The sequence below is a fragment of the Xenopus laevis genome, chromosome 3L (genome assembly GCF_017654675.1).
Source record: "Xenopus laevis strain J_2021 chromosome 3L, Xenopus_laevis_v10.1, whole genome shotgun sequence".
Lineage (NCBI taxonomy): Eukaryota > Metazoa > Chordata > Amphibia > Anura > Pipidae > Xenopus > Xenopus laevis.
In genome coordinates, this window is record NC_054375.1 from 66,801,631 (window position 1) to 66,821,953 (window position 20,323).

General features: G+C 35.3%; 1 protein-coding gene across 1 annotated transcript in view; it reads left to right on the forward strand.

Moving 5' to 3' along the window:
- tbc1d15.L (TBC1 domain family member 15 L homeolog) overlaps positions 1–20,323 on the forward strand; it is a 43,361-nt gene that overhangs the window by 16,582 nt on the left and 6,456 nt on the right. Inside the window, exons 6-14 of the mRNA XM_018252473.2 lie at positions 2,587–2,683; positions 3,514–3,711; positions 6,119–6,247; positions 10,298–10,401; positions 12,522–12,616; positions 15,735–15,851; positions 17,965–18,065; positions 18,422–18,521; positions 19,354–19,451. Of these exons, the coding sequence (XP_018107962.1) occupies positions 2,587–2,683; positions 3,514–3,711; positions 6,119–6,247; positions 10,298–10,401; positions 12,522–12,616; positions 15,735–15,851; positions 17,965–18,065; positions 18,422–18,521; positions 19,354–19,451 (1,039 nt within the window). The remainder of the gene's footprint in view (positions 1–2,586; positions 2,684–3,513; positions 3,712–6,118; positions 6,248–10,297; positions 10,402–12,521; positions 12,617–15,734; positions 15,852–17,964; positions 18,066–18,421; positions 18,522–19,353; positions 19,452–20,323) is intronic.

The window sequence follows — 20,323 nt, forward strand, 5'->3', positions numbered from 1 at the left end:
TATTTCTGTAACCTTAACATAATAAATAACTGAATGAAAAGCATGAAATAGGAGGGTGATTTAGACAAGCCGTGTGTTGACAGAGTCTTGAGATCTACTGATCGCCAGCTAAAGGTCTACTGGTAGATCTCGATCTACCTTTTGGACATCCCTGCGGCTTAATGGGTTTTATTCTTAAAAAAAAAAGTCTGTTTCGGGTGAACTACCTGAAACCTACTGAACTGTAAAAAGCATTGGAAGAACAACCCCTTTAATAGGTTAATGCATATTCCAATGTATACAATAAATTAAGATCTTTCTTTATAGACTTGATTTGGGCGGTACTTGTTATTGGCATGTGTATGACATCTTCGTGCAAAGAGCTAGTACTTGAGATATGTAAGGAGTTTAGACCTACAGATCACACAGCAATTCCAAGAAAGAACATGAATGGGATCTATTTCTTGGAATGCTTGTGTCCTAAGGTATTCCAGATATAGGAGTCTTTATGTCATTTGGAGCACCATGCTTTACAGCTGCTTAAAAACATTGAAATAAAATCTAGTTGGGTTACCATCTTGGATTTATACGTGCTCAGTCAATATCAAGTATAAAGTACTGATATATTATTATAGACTGACGTTTATCAGAGCACAAGTCACATGGCTGAGGGCACCTGGGAAACTAAGAACATGTCTAGCCACACCTCAAATTTCAAAATTAAAAGAAAATCTACTGGAGGAGTGCTAATCACTGATTGTTTTTGTAAAAAAAAACATGGTTTCCTGTGAAAATTCAAATTAAAAGTAGTTGCTTTTAAACATCCATTAATGGATTGGCATTGTATCTACATTTAAAAAATATTTTACCTTTGAGTGTTGAGTTTGCTTTACTCATTATTATAATAATTGCAGGTAGTGTGATGTGCCCAAAAGACCAACAGAACATACATGTAAAAATAAAAAAATGGCTGCTTCCTTATTCTTCAGGTTTCTTTGGCCACTCTGCAGCTTTGTGCCTGCTGACTTGTGCATGAAAATCTCATGTTTGATTTCCTCTCACCTCATAATGCCATCCCATCCTGTTGTATTGAAAGTGCATAGATAAAACATATTAAAGATCTTATCTTATTCTTTAATAACACTCAGGGTAGTAGAGGTACAAGCAAAATAGAAAAATCATTCTATCCCCCTAGCAAAACAATTGCTGATTATATCAGTGTGATTGCATTTAGTTCAGGAGAGTAATATTTGACTGTTAGAATAGAGCTGTGCACCAAAATAAACACATTCTCTAATGCAGGCAGGTCGCAATGACTTTTTCTAATATCTCCTTTATCTAGCTTGTCTTTGCTTTTGTGGGAAAAACTAATTAATTCTGTGTGCAAGAACAGCCACCAGTTGCAGATGTACTGTTATTTCACATTTAAAAGAAATGTGGTGTTTACTATATTTTTTTGAATTGTGATTTCACAAATCTCTTAATTGTGCTGTGTGAGTTTTAATATGTTCTTTGGTTTCCTTAAAATTCTTTGGTTTCATTTAAATTCTCCTGGCAGTTATAATTCTGCAGTAATTCTGACAAATAAGCTTTATAGTGTTTTTTAGTAACACCACGTTTGTCTGCCTTTTCATTTTTGTTCATATGCTTGTCATGTCTAAAAACAGGTTTTTATATCCTGCAATAAACACTCAGCTAAAATCACTTTGGGATTTTATTGACTAATAATGGAAAATGCCGATTTCAATATTACGGTGGCAGACTTTGATTTAGTGGCAAAAATGAGTTCCTTCAACTGGAAAATACTTTCAACTGCTTTGTTTCCTTAATTTATAGATGATTTTATTTTACTCTTTTGATCAGTTCATATAGATTGATCTATAAAGCACACACATTTACTTTCTTTTCAGTGTCTGTTAAAAAGATTGTGAGCTGCATTGGGTACACTAGTTAGTTACAGTCTTCTGTCAATGGTTCATATATATATATATATATATATATATATATATATATATATATACATATATACATACATATACATAAATATATACACACACTATTTTGTGAACACATGATGTAGTTTGAAATGTATTTGGTGCTGCCAGTACCTATACAGGATATTGGACCTGTTATCCAGAATGCTCTGGAACTTGCCAGCATTTTAATTTCCATCCCTTAAATCTACTAGAAAATCATATTAATATTAAATAAATCTAATAATCTTGTTTTGCTTTCAAAAAGGATTAAGTATATTTTAGTTTGGATAAAGTAAAGTTTTTTATTATTACAGAGAAAAAGGAAATCATTTTTGAAAATCTGGATTATTTGGATTAAATGGAGTCTATGGGAGATGCCTATTCCGTAATTCAAAGCTTTCTGAATAACGGGTATCCGGATAACGGACCCCATACCTATATAATGATTTTGTGCACTTTTTTCTGGATAGAAATACACTCCTTTTTTTTTTGTGAGGTGTTTGGAAGGTGAACAGCCCCTTCTACTGCTATCCTCATAACAACCATGAAGCTATTTTTTCAACAAGTCTTACAATATTTGCAAACAGTGTTTGTGAACTAGTAACAAGGTTCATCTGATTTTTATTTGCAGATCTGAGGTGGATGGCAGAATTCTTTTGGTCAATTGTCAGAACAAAAACCTTGGTTTTGAAAACCTTCTGGAAGAGTCAACATATAGTTTATATCAAGTAAGTATTAAATGCAGGTTCTGAAAATCAGTTTTGTTTAGGGAAAAGATTAAAAATATCTTTTTTATAACTTAAAATGGGGCATTTCATATGATTTACATATGTACCTACAAAGAAACTGTTGGCAACAAATGTTAAATATGAGAGAGCTTTTCTTTCTTTAATACTATAGATGCATGACATTTGAATGCATTTATCATCCTGTGTAAGATCTGAAGCGATTTTGTTCTACACTGTTTATCCATTATCCATATAAACGTGACTTTTTGCCCAATTCAGCTTGACTGACTCCTTATAGTACATCTTTGGAAAATATTTTTCTGTTGCTTTCTAGGTTTTTTTTTTAGCATCTTTCATAATATACTTTAAAAATTAATAAAATGTAAGGTATTCTGGATATTCTCACTAGTTTAGGCAGAATGCTCAGCTAATGATTAAGGAGTGGGACATGTCACACATGATCAAAACTGACAATGCTTAATTTTGTTCTTTTTCACAAAAAAATCATACCAAACGTTTGAGGAGCAGGTACACATATAAACACATACTAATACACACCTATACTCTCACATAAGAAAATCTCTTTTAATCTGCTGTCCTACAAACCCGTAATGAAATAGAATGCTATATAATGTGAATTAAGGCGCCTGTTATATTGGTGGTTTTTTTTGGTAGTGAAAAATAGCAGGTAGCAGTATCACTAAAAATATTCAAAATGTCATGTTCATTTTCTTGTAGAGAATTGGCAGCCTGCATCTGTTTGTTTTAGTTTAATTTTGTGTTCTTTAAGTTATACTTATTTGGACGCATATATTTTATACTTTCTGCAGAAATTAAAGAGAGACCCATATACTGCCACCTTTGCTAGCTTTTCCAAAGTTACAAACTACTTGTACGACACCATACGAGGTTCTGATCCTGTTACTCAACGCAGGCCACGTCAGGAAATGGCAGAGTTTTTGGGTGATGCAATCCAGGATCTAAAAATAAACCAGCAGGAGGAATCTGGATTTGAAGTAATAACTCGAGTAAGTACTGCTATGCTAGCTGTCAGTCCTAAACCAGTCTGCATTTAACCAGTTCAGTATTACCTGAGCAGGATGGACTATATGCTTGAATTTTTAAGCAATCTACCAGAATTTTGTGTTTGACATTGTCTTTGTTCAACCTTCCGATGACAAAGAAAAGTTTATGTTTTTTAAGTATAAGTATGCATGAATGGGGTTTTATTTATTTTGTGTACTTAGAAATTATCAAAAAATGTATGTGTATCTCTATGTAAATTTTTAAAAATGAACTTATTTCAGTATACTTACAGTATTCCAAATGTATTTAGATTGATACCGATTGCTGACCTGCATATCTTAAAATAGCTTCAGGAGAACAAGAGAGATTTTTAATATTCTTTGGGAATAAAGAGACTGTCATTTGGATTGCACTCTTCTTAAATGCTTTTCAGTAATTTCTAACTTGTCGCTTCCTTCCCAAATACATACATTTTATTTTGCTGAATTCAACCTTATACTTTTGTAAATAAAAAATATATTTTGTTGAGCTAGAATTGCAAGCACTGCAGTACTGCACTGCGTCCCAAAGAGCAGAGAAGCAGAGTGGGGCTATTTGTGTGTTTTTATTATTGAGGCTAACCTTGATTAGATTAAACCCCCACGCTGCTTACTTACCCATCGGAATGCAGAGCAGTGCTGATCTTTACCACTACTCCAGCCTACTGGCTGTCAAAGAATTTCAGCAGGCAGTTTTTGGAGGGAAAGGAGACAAGTGAATTAAGCAGTAAAGATGACTTATTTTATAAAAACCACATTGATTTTTTAAATTAAGTATATTGCAAAGATGCTGCTTTTTAAGTGGAGAAGAGATTATTTTTTGACTTTACATCCCCTTTTAAGGGTGAATTATGTTCGGCCCATTGAAATAATGCTAAAAAGGGGGTATTTTTTAGAGCAGATTATCACACATCATTGCAAGTTGGAAAGGGACTGTTGGATGGTTGTGGCAAGAAGACATAGAATAATGGAGCTGTTGTGCAAAACATAGAATATGTTGTCATTCTTAAGACAAAGTCTAAAGTCTGAGAAGAACACCTTTGTAAAATTGTGCACAGTAGCAGCTCTTGTTCATATTTATAATATGCTGTATATACATATATATTTAAACATACCATTTTAGAAATATATTTCCCTTTAAGCTCTAGCAAGACAGTACCATTTAAAAGTTGTTTTTTTAACAGTAGTAGTTTGCATAGTGTATTTAATCTTTTGATATTTGAAGCAGGAAATATCAATTTGCCATAGTCCTAAACAGTATCTAACTCTGCTAGCTTGCCAAGTCAAGTTGTATACGTACGTCTTTAATATCGTCTTTGTTCAAGCATGTAGACTTATTACCCTTAGCTTCAGTAAATTTGGTGGAAGCTTTCACTTTTTGTTAGGTCTCGTCTTGTGAGTTATCTCCCATTTAATAGTTTCAATAAACAGGAAATACTGGGATGCAGTAAACTGATTTTCAAGTAACTGTGATGGAAATATTTACCTGTTATTCATTGTTGTGTTTATTGCATTGGAAGTTGTCAGATCCTTTTTCTATTTTAGAACAGCAGTAGTTATTTAAGCAATAATAATACTTTGGTTATTGGGGTATATGTGATTGCATTTATTAATCTATTCATTATAATGTTTTGGTAAAACATATCTTAGAAGCAGGACATTAGGAGGTTGTTAACTGATAACTAGATGTGGAAAAGATGAGCTTTAAGTTGTATTATGCAAAACCTTTGTTTAATAACACAGTACAGTCACTATTGTCCTGTTACTCGAGAAAATTGTTTCTTCACACCTTGAAAAGCATGTTCCGTAATTTGTTAAAACCCATCAGAATAACCTAAAAAAAAAGTATAGTGAATTCTGTAGCCTTCTTGCAGGTTAAACTGGTTGAGATCTGAGTATGATATTGATTATAGTGGTAAATGTTTGCCCTCAAGGCTGCCATTGTATACGTCACTGTTCCCATGCAAATTAAATGTGGCATGCAGATCAGACTCACAAAGGATGACTTAAATCTAATTTTCCCAATGCACACATTATACAAAGTAGCTAGCAGAAGAGCTGAAGGAACTGATTATCTTGCCAGGAAGTCAAAAGGAAGTAGGGCCAGTCAAAAAGAGAATAGATAACAATAAAGTATATTAGATTAGATTAATAATATTTAAAACAGATGCTTGCAGTTTATATGTGCCATTTATGTCCACTTAAAGGTGCAAACAAACTTTTCCTCCTTTTTTAGCAGTTGCTACTCTTTGAGTAGTAACACTCTTTTGTTTTGTTTTCTCTTTCTCAGTACAGTTGATGTTGCTTAGCTTAGCATAAAATGAAAGATTTTTTGGCTATGCCATAATTGATTAAAGTTTATGCATTTTAGATTGATGTTGGAACACGCCCAGAAGTTCATCGAAGGGATCCTGTCTCAACAGCTGAATGGGAAGCCAATGTAGACCATGAAGGAAGAATCTGTAATGTGGATCACATTAAGAACATGATTTTTAAAGGGGTAATGTCATTTTTAAAAATAAGATCAGCCAGTATAATTTTTAGTTCTTAACATTACACAATTTGCAAGGCACATGTGAAAAAAGCTGATTTCATCCCCTATAAATTTATCCTGACATGCATCAATTTCAAACAAGATTATTGTAGTACATATACTTATCAACAACAACAAATCAAACCCACAGCACTTGTTTTTCATATTAAATACCTTTCTAGAAACATCTTAATCAACTTTCTACACTGTCAATATGGATTTAACCAAAATTTAAAAGACATTATATAAAATACATCCCCATTCCTACAGCCATCAACTATTTCCTTCTATTTGCTCTTTCTTTTCCATATTTTATTCAGTACTGACTCTGGTCTCCCAAGCTTTTTTGTCATTTCCATTCACTTGTTCCCTCAACCTATTGCAAATCAGAAAAGGCACAGGTTACATAGCAGATAGATAAAACACCATTGTATTGGACAGGGCTTATCTGTTATGTGCTATGTAACCTGTGCCTTTTCTCCTTTTTTCCCCATGGCTACACAGCATCTTGTGTATATAAACTATAGTAGTCTATCTGGAGCAAACACACATAGCTTTTACCAGTGCATGCTAACAGTATATTATATGTTAACTAGAGAGGTACATTTCCTGAAGAAAATGTGAGTGGTGCTTGCCGTGGCAAAACTCAGGCCCCCCATATATGTTGGGTGTCTTGCCCAGTCGCCCCTGGTGCCTAGAGAGTACACAAAGTCGGTAGAATCCGGATTAAACCGGTGAAATTTAAAGCCAACCAAATTTTACCATTGAAATCAATCCAAACAAACTGGCTATTTTTGGCTCCGCCCACTTTTAAAAATTTGCAACCCAGTCACCAAATGGACCAAGTTTGAGCACTCTTACATTAACAGTGTAAGAATGACAGGAATTTAAATATTCCCATTGAATAGCGTTAGGTAAAATTTGATTGGCTGTCTTAAGCTCCGCCCATTTTTCTGAATTTTAACCCCAGTTACCTAGTCATGGTCAGTGCCAAGTTTGGGGCCTCCGGTTTTAAAACTGTGAGAACGGCGGTAATCAAAAATTTTACATTGAAGTCAATAGGTGAAAACGGATTGGCTGATTATGGCTCCACCCACTTTTCCTAAATTTTGACCGCAGTCACCCAGTGAGTAATTGAGCCAAGTTTGGTACACCTAGCATTTAAACCGTGATAATAGCAGCAGTTTATCATTTTTCATTAAGGTCAAAGGCTGAAATCTGATTGGCTGTTGTTGCCCCGCCCCTTTTTTTCCTAATTGTGAACCACAGTCACTCAGTGACTAACATACCAAAGTTTGGGAATGCTGTCGTTTAATGTGTAAAAATGGCAGCATTTCTATTTTTTTCTATTGAAAATCAATGAATGAAATTTGATTGGTTGTTGGTGGCTCCGCCCACTTTTTCTAAACTTGAAGTGGAAACCCCCAGCGACCACATTTGTGATATTCAAGGTCCCTGACATCAATACTGAGAGAATGGCAGCCTTCTTAATTTTTCCCATTAAAACCAATCAAAGAAATCTGATTGGTTGGTTTTGGCTCCACCCACTTTTCTTAATTTTAATCCCAGTGACCAACTGTGCCAACTTTGAGGAGGCTGCCATTAACCGTCTAAGAGCGGCAGCAGTTTAAAATTTTCCTATTTAATTGAATGGCTGAAATTTGATTGGCAGTTGTAGACTCCGCCCACTTTTTGTAAATTTTGGCCGTAGTCACCCAGTGACCCACGGTGCCAAGTTTGGGAGCTCTGGCTTTATTACTGTGAGAATTACAGCTGTTTACATTTTCTCATTGAAGTCAATAGGGAAAATCTGATTGGTTGTTTGCGGCTCCGCTCACTTTTTTGGGTCCCCAAAATAGGACAGAAAAGTCACAACACCCCATTCCCGAATAAGCTGAACGGTTTGACACCTCATTCATGGGTCTGCGACAAACTAATTATTCGATAAATTCCCCATTATAAGTCAATGGGGCAAATTTGGGGACCTCTCCTGCCCCGGGGGTAAAACTTATACCCTCGTGTGGGGTATCATCTGACACAGGTCGCAAACCTCTTCAAATGTGGTAAATTTAACGTTTCTACAAGATTCCCTCTCTGCGCTAGAATCCGTCAAAAGTTTGCCTCAATGTTAATCTATGGGACTTTTCGGGGTGGCTAATTGCCCCCACAAGGGGCAATTAACCACCCACCCCTTAGAAAAGTCATACCACCCCATTCCCGATTAAGCCGCACGATTTGACACCTCATTCATGGGTCTAGGACAAACGGTGCGGGACTAGTTACGCGCCAAACTTTCATACGGAAGAAGAATAAAAATAAGTTTGCAAGATTACAGTAGTGATGCTTTGCTTCGCAAGCACCACTAAATAAAAATAAGTTTGCAAGATAACAGTAGTGATGCTTTGCTTCGCAAGCACCACTAATAAGTTTGCAAGATAACAGTAGTGATGCTTTGCTTCGCAAGCACCACTAATAAGTTTGCAAGATAACAGTAGTGATGCTTTGCTTCGCAAGCACCACTAATAAGTTTGCAAGATAACAGTAGTGATGCTTTGCTTCGCAAGCGCCACTAATTACTTTATAACACAAATTGATTGAAAGAAGTTAGTTACACCACATACAAGGCATTTCATCACCACCAAAGCTCAAAAATATAAATCTTTTAGTAATTCTAAACCAACTCCTATGTCACAGCTCGGATTAAATTAATGTTTTTCTTTGCTTGCTGCTGCTCTTACCCATGAATTAAACTATTTCCGGGATACTGGAATTATCCCTTATAAATTATAACAGGCCTGTGCCAAGCCTGTGTTGCTCTTCGCCAATCTTTTCTCTGTAGTTAGCATATCATCTAATGTATCACCAGCTCCTCTTAAACTTTCATGTAAGAACACTCACTTAGTTTTTTTCTTATTGGTTGCACATTTCTGATTGTGATTGATTGTTGCCTCATGCCATGCTCATTAAACTTGTTAACTCTTTTTCTATGAAATGTGGCCTTTTATATTTGCAGCACAACAAAACATTATATGCCATTTTACTGCTAACTGGCATTACTCCCACCATTCTTCTTGCTGCTTCCTCATAGAAAGAACATCTTGCTCCTTTGAAGTATTTATCATTGTATTGCTACAAGTTAAGGAATGGATTATCTCATGACTTTCAAGTCCTTCATTCCTTTTCACATTCCTAACAAACTCCACTGTTCCATGCCATAAGAGATCTGCTTATTCAGCAATCTGATGTGCCCACCTTGAGGTGGGCGATATCGGGATGATCCGATCATAGGCCCTAGGGCCCAGCGATCTGGTCACATCATTGAGCAAATAGGCGGTCATATCTACCGACGCATCAATAATCCGATTTGGTACTTGATCCTACGGGATTTTTAACCCTGCCCAATTGACATCTGGTTGACTTTTGGCCAGATATAGATCGGGGGAAGCCCGTCGGAGGGCCCCTACACTGGGCAAAACTTAATTTGTCGGCATCTTATATCTGCCCATGTTTGGGGGCCTTTACTATGGAATTCAGTCCATGAATTGCTCTGTAAAGAACCCTCATTTGCCTCTGTTCAGATTTTAAATGGGGGTCATTAGTTCCCATTAGTTTTTTTTATTACTTATTTTTATATTCAGGCTTTCTCTTATTCATCTTCCAGTTTCTCATTCAAACTGCTGCCTGTTTAAATGTATTAATCAAATTTACCCATAGATAAATATGCTTCTAAAAATCTCGTAGGAATGAATAAAAAGTGAGTGCATTTTCTGTGGTGAGCTCACATTTTTATAAATCTGCCCCAGTGTTTTAATTGATTAATCCTGCCCTGTCCGACTGTACACAGGGGAGTGAACATTAGCTCTGAACACAGAAAAAATTTGATTAAGATAAATTAATGAAGAGTACATACTCCAGTAAAATAGCTTCCTTATTAAAATTGCAATTCATTTATTAAAATGAATTCAATTGGCGCTCTGAGATATCCAAATCACTTAACCTTGATATCATTTTCCGCAGGGTCTTTGTCATGCCTTAAGAAAAGAGGTTTGGAAATTCCTTCTGGGCTACTTTCCATGGGACAGTACAAGAGAAGAACGAGCTCAGTTGCAAAAAAGGAAAACGTAGGTGTTTACAATAGTTTAGTAAATAAGTGTTCTTGATTTGAAATGTATCATCTGCAATATATGACACTGCAAACATACACCATGCTTTTCTGCTTTTTATAGTGGCAAATGAAGCTCCAGAGTTTTAGTATGTTTATTTTAATGTAAACACAGTAGTGCATACCTCTTTTATGTGTGTTTATTTTTGCACTTTGCAGTGCACCTTATGAATGTAAATTAACACTAATAAGTGTGTTCATCATAATAATATAAAGGTGAATCCTATTTGCCTTTACGTGAGCACTCCCTTTTCCTTTACCCCATGTTCTATTAGCCTGCAAACATTATTAGAGCCATGTCTACTACAATACTACATTGAAGGCTAATTCCAGATGAATGTCCAGAGAAATGTGTGCTGTCTGCCATTATCTTTAGTGGCAAATCTTGTCACTGGGTAAGGGCACTCAGGGCTCGATGCAAGCGGTCCAAGCCCTGCGTGTTTATTAAAGAGTAACGTTTCAGGGGCACACACTTTCGTCAGACAAGCAAACCCACACCAATAGTGAACATTTAAACCCACATTATTTGCATAATCGTTAACATGCAATTAGATCCAATTAAAGTATATGTGTAAAATGTCCATCCTTTCATCCATTGTTAGATTCTTTGACAAGAAATCCAAAGAAAAACAGCAAAAAAATGCAAAATATTTAAGGAAAAAATAGGGGAAGAAAAAATATATAAGGGAAGAAAAAATAGTGCAGATAATTGTACGCAAACAAACCAGAATTAATTATACAATGTATCCAGTAAGGCCTTTGGTAAAATTTAAAAACAATCTATCACAATATCAAGGATAAAAGCACTAACTTGCCCTCTTCTATACAAGTTTCAATGTTACATAGATAAAATTTACTTTACCTTGCCCTTGCAACATAACGGTTCAGTTCTCATATCTGTAATATAAGGGAAAAAAGGCAACATGTTAACAAGATTACGAAGATTCTGGTTTGTTTGCGGACAATTATCTGGACTATTTTTTCTTCCTTTATATATAAGTTCTTCCCTTGCATATTTTTTTTCCCTTATGGATTTTTTCCTCATATATTTTGGATTTTTTTGCTGTTTTTCTTTGGATCTCTTGTCAGAGAATCTAACAATGGATGGAAGGGTGGAATTTTACACATATACTTTAATTGGATCTAATTGTATGTTAACTATTATGCAAATAATGTGGGTTTAAATGTTCGCTATTGGTGTGGGTTTGCTTGTCTGACGAAAGGGCGTGCCCCCGAAATGTTACTCTGTAATAAACACGCAGGGCCTGGCCCGCTTGCATCGAGTCCTGAGTGCTGGTAATTTTCTTCCTTACCCAAGTCTATTTGAGGGTGCCGACCCTTATTTACTGAGCACTGGACCAATATCCTTTTGATAACATAAATCCTAAATTGCACAGTTGCCAATAGCAACCCATGAGCAATTTGTTAAAAAAATCTTCCTACAAGTTGGCAATCTGCACTTGCAGTTTTGCACCCATGTTTGTAAATAAGTCCTAGAATTCATTACACAATTTCAGTATTATGATAAAAATAGCTGGTAGGGATATTTCATGTTTATATGTATTCTAATATAACATTGATAACATTGATATGAACATGTTTCTTTTTTATTTGTTCAAAATGTACTTTAGAAAGTCATTTGGATGAGTTGTGCTGTGTCACTGTTATGCTTACCTTCCGCTTCAATTCCCTCCAAGATCTGTGTGCACAATGCTTTTGTTTCTGCAGGAGAATTCATGCTTTGTTTCTTTGCTTGAGGGCTGTGAACAGGCTGTTTATTATCCCAGCTCTTCTACCTATCATACCCAATTAGTTTGCTTTAACTGACAGAGATCCTTATGCACAAACATTTATATTACAAATGCTAAATGCACGAAAATAAGTCTGTTTTACAGTGCCAATTACCAGAATCAAATTCATGCAAACTGCATCTACCAAACACATGTAGGACCTTTATAAACGTCACTTGTGGCTCTAGTTTTGCAAGATTCTGTTTTCCCGATTGGCCAGGCTATGGCACTATATAAATGACTCCCTTTCCTTTTTTAAATACTTGGAAATTTATTTTATTCTCTTTAGAGACGAATATTTTCGAATGAAACTTCAGTGGAAGTCAGTCAGTGAAGAACAAGAGAAGCGAAATTCTAAACTCCGAGATTATAGAAGTTTAATAGGTATGTTATATAACAATTTCTTCCAATCTTTCTTATTGTGTAGCAGTTAAACATGTTTATAATATATCTGAATAATCATAGGGCACATGGCTAAATTACAGCAGGAACAACCCAACAATAAGGGGTGTCAATATATATATATATATATATCAATCACGTCCCTGGTGCTTCTTCAAAAAAATAGCATATGAATATGTAGTTAAGAGCACTCACGGGTATTGTGAAAAAAGCTTTTATTGGAGTTTTACAATCTACCCCACATCAACGTGTTTCGGTTCTCTCTGACGACTACATATTTATATATATATATATTTTTATATATATATATATATATATATATATATATATATATATATATATATATATATATATATATATATATATATATATATATATATATATATATATACACCGAGAAATCCCTTTAACATATTTATATAATCTCTTAAAGGAACAGTTTAGTGTAAAAATAAAAACTGGGTAAACAGACAGGCTGTGCAAAATAAAAATGTTTCTAATATAGTTAGTTAGCCAAAAATGTAATGTATAGAGGCTGGAGTGACTGGATGTGTAACATAATAGCCAGAACACTACTTCCTGCTTTTCTACTCTGTCACTCTGAGTTAGTCAACGACTTTAAAGGGGAACTAAAGTCTAAAATAGAATAATGCTAGAAATGCTGTATTTTGTATACTAATCAGAAACATTAACTTAATGCACCAGAAGCCTAATTAAACAAATGATTTATGCTTTCAAAGTTGGCCACAGGGGGTCGCCATCTTGTAACTGTTATACATTTTTGCAAGACCATGCAAATGCTCAGTGTGGTCTGGACTGCTTTTGGGAGGCTTAGGGATCGTCATAAATGATCAAAACAGCACAAGTCAAATAACATCTGCCAGAAGCGGATACAGCAAAACTAATTAATAATCTGAATCAGAGTCCTTTGTTGTCATGTTATTTAATGTGTATTTTATAGTTTTTGTATTGTTTAATAAAAACTTTCTCCAACTCTCCAGAGCCAGTGGCTGCAGCGAAATAACCCTCCCAATCCCATTTTGTTTACATCTGTCTCCATGATCTTTGTCCCTGCAGCTGGAGTTGGAAACAGAGGATGTAAAGGCAAAAATAACATCTCATTTTTACTTTAATAACTGAAAAATAAACATATCCCCAATAATATATCTGTACTGTTTTTATAAAAAAAAAACTGACTGTATGCAGTGAAATCCCCCTTCATTTACATGCTCTGGCTGCTGCGGATACGAATCTCTACATAGTCGCTGGCTGCTCTACAGGGAAACAAACAAACAAAGCTGCTTGAGGTCTGGGAAGTAAGGTGGGAGGGCTTCACCTCCTGTTTGAAAGTATGATCATTTCCCTGCAGAGCAGTTCGGGACTGTCTGCAGCTGTCAGACCAAGTAAAACGAAGGGGGAATTTCACTGCATAAAGTCAGGTTTCTTATAATTAAAGTATATTGAAGATAGATTTCATTTAAAAAAAGTAAAAATGGGATTTTATTTTTTTGCCTTTACATTCCCTTTAAGGGGTGGGGCACATGGGACATAACTGTTCAGTCAGTTTGCAATTGATCCTTAGCATTCAACTCAGATTCAAAAGCAGTTATGACCCATGTGCCCCCCCCTCAAGTCACTGATTGGTTACTGCCTGGTAACCAATTGGTGGAAACCAAGAGAGCTGCAAAGTAGGAAGTAGTCACTCCAGCCTTTATACATTACATTTTTGGCTAACTAACTATATTAGAATTTTTTTTATTTTACACAATCTATTTAGCCAGTTTTTATTTTTACACTGAACTGTTCCTTTAAGGGTCTATTGCACATAAATCAAAGAGATACCTTTGGATTATTACATTTATGTTAGAAATTAAAAGAAAACATTTAGGCCATACAATATACAAATATAAAAAGAATACAAAACTGCAGATGGAGTTGATGCTTTTTAGGATTAAAAATGTGGAGTTGTTGCTTTTAGGGTAATTTGTGGTAATTTCTCTATGTATTAAGCACCTTGTCCTCTCAAATTCTATAATAATTAAGCCCTTTAGGGTTTATATATGCAACATTAAGGGTAATGACAGATTAAGTGTTAGTTGTTCCTGCTGGTACAGTCATAGGTCAGGTGATTATCTCTTGAAAATGTGACAGTGTGCATACATGTCTTATAAATGATATGATACACATAATTTAATTTATTAGTTTATTTACAATTCATGGCCTTTAACCTTGTAAGCGCAGGAAAACGTGAAACCTATGGCACCGACATTAAAGTGCCATTGTGATGCAGCTAAAATTCTCCATTTCGAGGAGCCTGTTGATCTGCTTCACACCACATTTTTTACTGGCAAGACACAGTGTGGATAAATCAAAATTAAATGGTACTCAAAGAAGTGTACTTGCCTACCAAGAAGCCAAAGTGTTACATTAGGAACTATTATTCCATTTAACACTTTTTGTTCCAAAATGTAGTTTGAAAATGATACTCAGATGCCTTAAAGGGATAATTTGCTTTTAAATTGTAGTTCACTGTACAGTGATATTCAGAAACAATTTGCAGTTGGTTTGTTTTTTAATGTTTTAGCTTTTAGTTTAGCCAGCTTTCAGTTTCATATTTCAGCAGCTATCTGGTTGCTAAGGTCCTAGTTGCTAAGAATAAGACATTCTGTAAAATACTACGTTATATACCTGGGTTGCCCATTTAAACATATTTGTTGCACATGGTTGCTGAGGGAAATTTTATAGCCGTGCTTTTGATGTCCTAAAATATATTTTCCTTACATAAATCCAACTTAAAAAGGCAAGTTAAAAGTGGGGAATTAATTTTTGAACCTGCTTTTCTTTATGTTTAGATCTCTCTGTTGAGCTATGCAAAAATCTGTTTTAAGCAGCAGCTCCCTTCTAAATTCTAAACACAGCGTCATTTCTTTTCTGCCTGGCATTCATGAGGAGTAGCTGTCATGCTAAGGTCTTTAAAGCTTAGTGGATGTACTTAGGCTAGCACACTGAATGTTGTAGATACGGTTTCTAGTGAAAATGAGCAGGGCTTCTCTTTCCCTTGTCAAATATTTAATGCCACTTTCTTTATCTCTTACATTAGAAAAAGATGTCAACCGCACAGATCGAACAAACAAGTTTTACGAGGGCCCGGATAATCCAGGATTAAACTTACTTCATGACATTTTAATGACATACTGTATGTATGATTTTGATCTCGGTGAGTAGTGGATATTCATATTCTTTTCTCCATTTTTCTCGCCTGTAAAGCAATTAGATACCATGTATTGGATACGTTCGACACAAAGTATTTTTTTTAAGCATTTTACTTTTTTCTTATTTTGCATTTTTCAGTTGCTTATAAGCAAAAAAGGAGTCTTTTATTTGCAACCTGAAACCTTGACTGATAGGAGCTGAACTTGCATATACTGTATTATTATTTTTTTTCACCTTTTACTCCTAGCAGCTGCTTGTGCTTACTTTTTTTTCTTTCAATTCTTTTGCTTGCCTCCCTTTATTAAACAGTGCTTAATAGGATGGTTTCAGTGGTTTGGATTTGTTTCCTAAGCTGGCCAAAGATGTATAAACTTTAATCTTTTCTATGGAAAAAGCCCTTTAATATGCAGACAGGGTAACTGTAAAGGATAACTAAAGCTTAACAAAATTGTAGGCTAGAAATATTGTATACAGCCGTTTAGCAGAGGAGATCTATGCACTGTAAGATGCCCCCAGTAGCTCCCAGTCATCTTTTCTACTGAATCACTGCACATGATCTGTGCTGCTGTCAGTTACCGAGCTTAGTGACTGACCCACAATATACTGCATATAAAGAATATAAAACAAGTCCCAATACAAGGTTAATCAGTAATGAATTCAGAAACCGGGGAAATTTGCATGTCCCTGTAACTTGATCTTATATGATATTTAAACCACATTTTCTGCTTTATAATTAGCGATAACCCCTAAGCTTAAAAGGGGTTGCTCACCTTTGAGTTAACTTTTAGTATGATGTAGCCTGCAATATTCGGAGACAATTTGCATTTGGTTTTTATTATTCGTGTTTTTGAGTTATTTAGCTTGAGTTTCAGCAATCTGGTTGCTTGGGTCTAAAATACCTAAGCAACCATACACTGTTTTGACTAAGAGACTGGATAATGAATAGGAGAGGGCCTGAATAGAAAGATGAGTCATAAAATGTAGCAATATCAATACATTTAAGCCTTACACAACATTTGTTTTTAGATGGGGTCAATGACCCCTATTTCAAAGTTGGAAAGAGTCAGAAGAAGACAGATAATTAAAAAATTTATAAAAATTAAACAATGAAGACCAATTGATAATTGCTTAGGCCATTCTATACAATTTTTGCTTAGGCCATTATAACTGGTTGCAGGGCATTACTTGGTACTAAAGACTAAGCAGGTGTCCAATTATTGTGCAGTTCTTGGCAAATGATAACAGTGTACACCGTTCCCTGTGCAGTACAGTGTATATTTTTTAAATTGATTGAAATGCTCTATGCCCATGTATCAGTTAGGATATAAAACCTGGAAAAATATGTTTTTTTTAATATTTAGGAACACTGTTTTTATTAGAGTCATAAAGCAGTAAAGACATTTTTATAACTTTCAACTTAATAATGTGTGTGTAGGGAAATAACATGGATGCACCCAAACCTTATGCCCTCCTCTGCATCTTACTGACAGCAGGGTGGGGCAGCTAATCCAGTTAAGTTATTGACCCTTTTTTGATTTTTAACCACTAGTCTGCTGGGGGGTGATATTATGGCGGGAGGGGGGTAATAATATTATCGTACTGGGCCCCATGATTTTTGATGGCAGCTCTGGTTACACTTCTACTGTCTGTCTGCCAAGACACAATTAATGTTAGAAACTTTGTATTTGTTTCTGGCTGTTCAGTGCAGCAGATCAAAGAGAAACTCGGGACTTATCAGTACAAATCCGTGACAGCGGGTTGAGCTGTCAATAGCGGGACTGACCCGCTCAAAACGGGACAGTTGGGAGGTATGACCACATGTGTAGGCAGCAAAAGGCAGAGAGCAGCCTTTGACCAAGAATGTTGGTGTTGGTTTTGATAAGTAAATAGTTTTCAAGCAGTAACAGGCCATATACTTATTAGAAAATGTATGAAACATTTTAAATGTAGAGTTTATTACAGTGTTTTAACCATTGTGCTCATACTAGAAATTTGTTCTTTGATTGTATATATCATTCTCAACAGTTTGTCAAGCCATTGTTTGACTTGGTGATCAAGCCCTTATATATCTTTACTTCTGGTGTCCTTAAGCAGCCTTTGCCTTTGTTGTGTTTTAGGCTATGTGCAAGGCATGAGTGACTTGCTTTCTCCTGTTCTGTATGTTATGGAAAATGAAGTAGATGCCTTTTGGTGCTTTGTATCTTACATGGATCAAATGGTAAGTACCAAATCGTTTCAAATTAATTATGCTGTAATATTTTTCAAGTTTATTGCTGGGATGCATTTATTAAGGAAATATAACTGAACCAGCAGAGATTCTGGTCTACAAAACATTTTCTTCAGTCTTTATTGGCAGATGCTACTGGTATTTACCTCTTTCAGGAAGAGCGCTTTTAAGGGGTGAACTTGAACAAATATCTGTTTTCAACCCAAATAACTATGTCAATTAGTTGTGTGATATGCAAGCACGCAAATGTTAATGCTTGTTACAAAAAGACACTGACGAGATAGGGGTGGCTCCCATAAAACCAACAATCGTCTTATCCAAAGACATTTCTTCGCATATCTTTCCAGCATCAGAATTTTGAGGAGCAGATGCAAGGAATGAAGATGCAGCTAGTTCATCTGAGTACTTTGCTGCGGTTACTGGACTGTGGTTTCTGCAGTTACCTTGGTAAGTATGGATTCAAAGAGCTTTTACTGTAAATGGAGTGACAAGCATCTTGAGTCATGCACAAGGAAACTAGTCAAGGGGATAATACGATTTCAGCTGCCAGCATCAAAGGCAAATACATGTTTTCCTCTGAATGCTTCATGAACTCCTCGTTACAAAGTTAAAAATAGTACTGAGCTAGGATAAAGAGTATAGTTCAGTAGTCTTAAAAGTACACGGAGCACTTTGTGAACTACATACTATTTTTAAAGGGTACTACTATATACTTTTCCTCTCTTATTTTGTGTAGCATTTGAATTCAGTCTCCTGAAATCTACATACCAAGCTACAGTTTTGAATAATAAATCTCTCAAATACTAAAGTGCCCATATTCTTCAATGCAAAAAAAAAAAGAAAATACAAAATATGTTTTAGAAATCCAAATTATTCATATTATGCTTTTATTTTGCGGTTTTCCTTTGACACAGGGACGACAGGAATATCATTTATTCATTCCCAATGCAAAGGAATATGTTTATTTTAATGGAGGTCATATGAAAAGGATACATCAGATGCAGTGTTTCTAGATTTAATTCATTCTAAGGACAACTTCAATTTTCACTCGCTCGTTAGGCTCAATTCCCCCATCCTATAGTTCATGGGAATTGAATTATAATGTTTTCTTTTTAGCAAAACATCTGAGCAACCTCAACCACTTTTATTTACTATTGATGTTAGTAATGGACTGACAATAATACTTTTAATGGTAATTATGTTCTCTACTGCAGTCTCTTGCATCTAGCATCCTAATACTTGTACAAAATCTGATGCATTCTTTTATTATTTTTTTTAGAATCTCAGGACTCTGGATACTTATATTTCTGTTTCCGGTGGCTTCTTATCAAATTCAAAAGGGAATTTAATTTTCAAGATATTCTACGATTGTGGGAGGTAAGTTTATAAAAATGACAGAGCATTTTTAACACTACATACATGTTTTTGCCTGTATGTATATATAAATATATTTAGTACTGGGGGAAAGAGTTGAAGCACTGTCCAGAGAGACCTACGGCATGCCTCTATGAAGTCATACATTAGCAAAGATAAAGCAAACCTTTTGATAGGAGAAAACTGTTGTGTGAAAGGTTTGAGAAGAAATGAGACCAAGGTGAGGGTTTTTATGTTTTTTTATTGAAAACTTTATATCATAACATGAACATAATTTACACTAACATTACAATTGTGCCAAACGTTCATTTTTGGAGGGAGGGGAAGCACTGCATGCTTTATGGGGCAGTTCACTTTGAAATTAAATTTTAGTACTGTGTAGACTTACTCATTTTAAACCATTTTGCATCATTGCTTTGCATTTTACCATATTAGTTTTGTCTGAGGTCCTTTGTATTATGTGGCTATATGAGACTTATTTAGGATGAGTGACCCCTTAAGCATTATTTAGGCTTAGTGACCACTCTCCTTTCAAGTTGGCCTTGTTGCTATGTGTCTGGTTGTACAAGGTACAGTCATTACACTGGAAGCTGACAGGACCTTTAAATCATATCCCACTAGCTGCAGAATAACCCTGGGCCCCATTTTAAGAAGCATCCTTTCATTTCCAACACATTTAAATCCGGTCAATCCATCAAAGCAGCCGACAGTTTTTATTAATAAAAATTTGCTGATATTTTAATCTTGTTAATGTTACATGTGTAGAGAAGCATAAATGGTGCTCGACTGTGTTTATATAAATATATACAAAGCCAATTTACATTTTTTGTGACTTTCAAATTTAGCTCAGTAGAAATTGAATCACATTGTTCAAA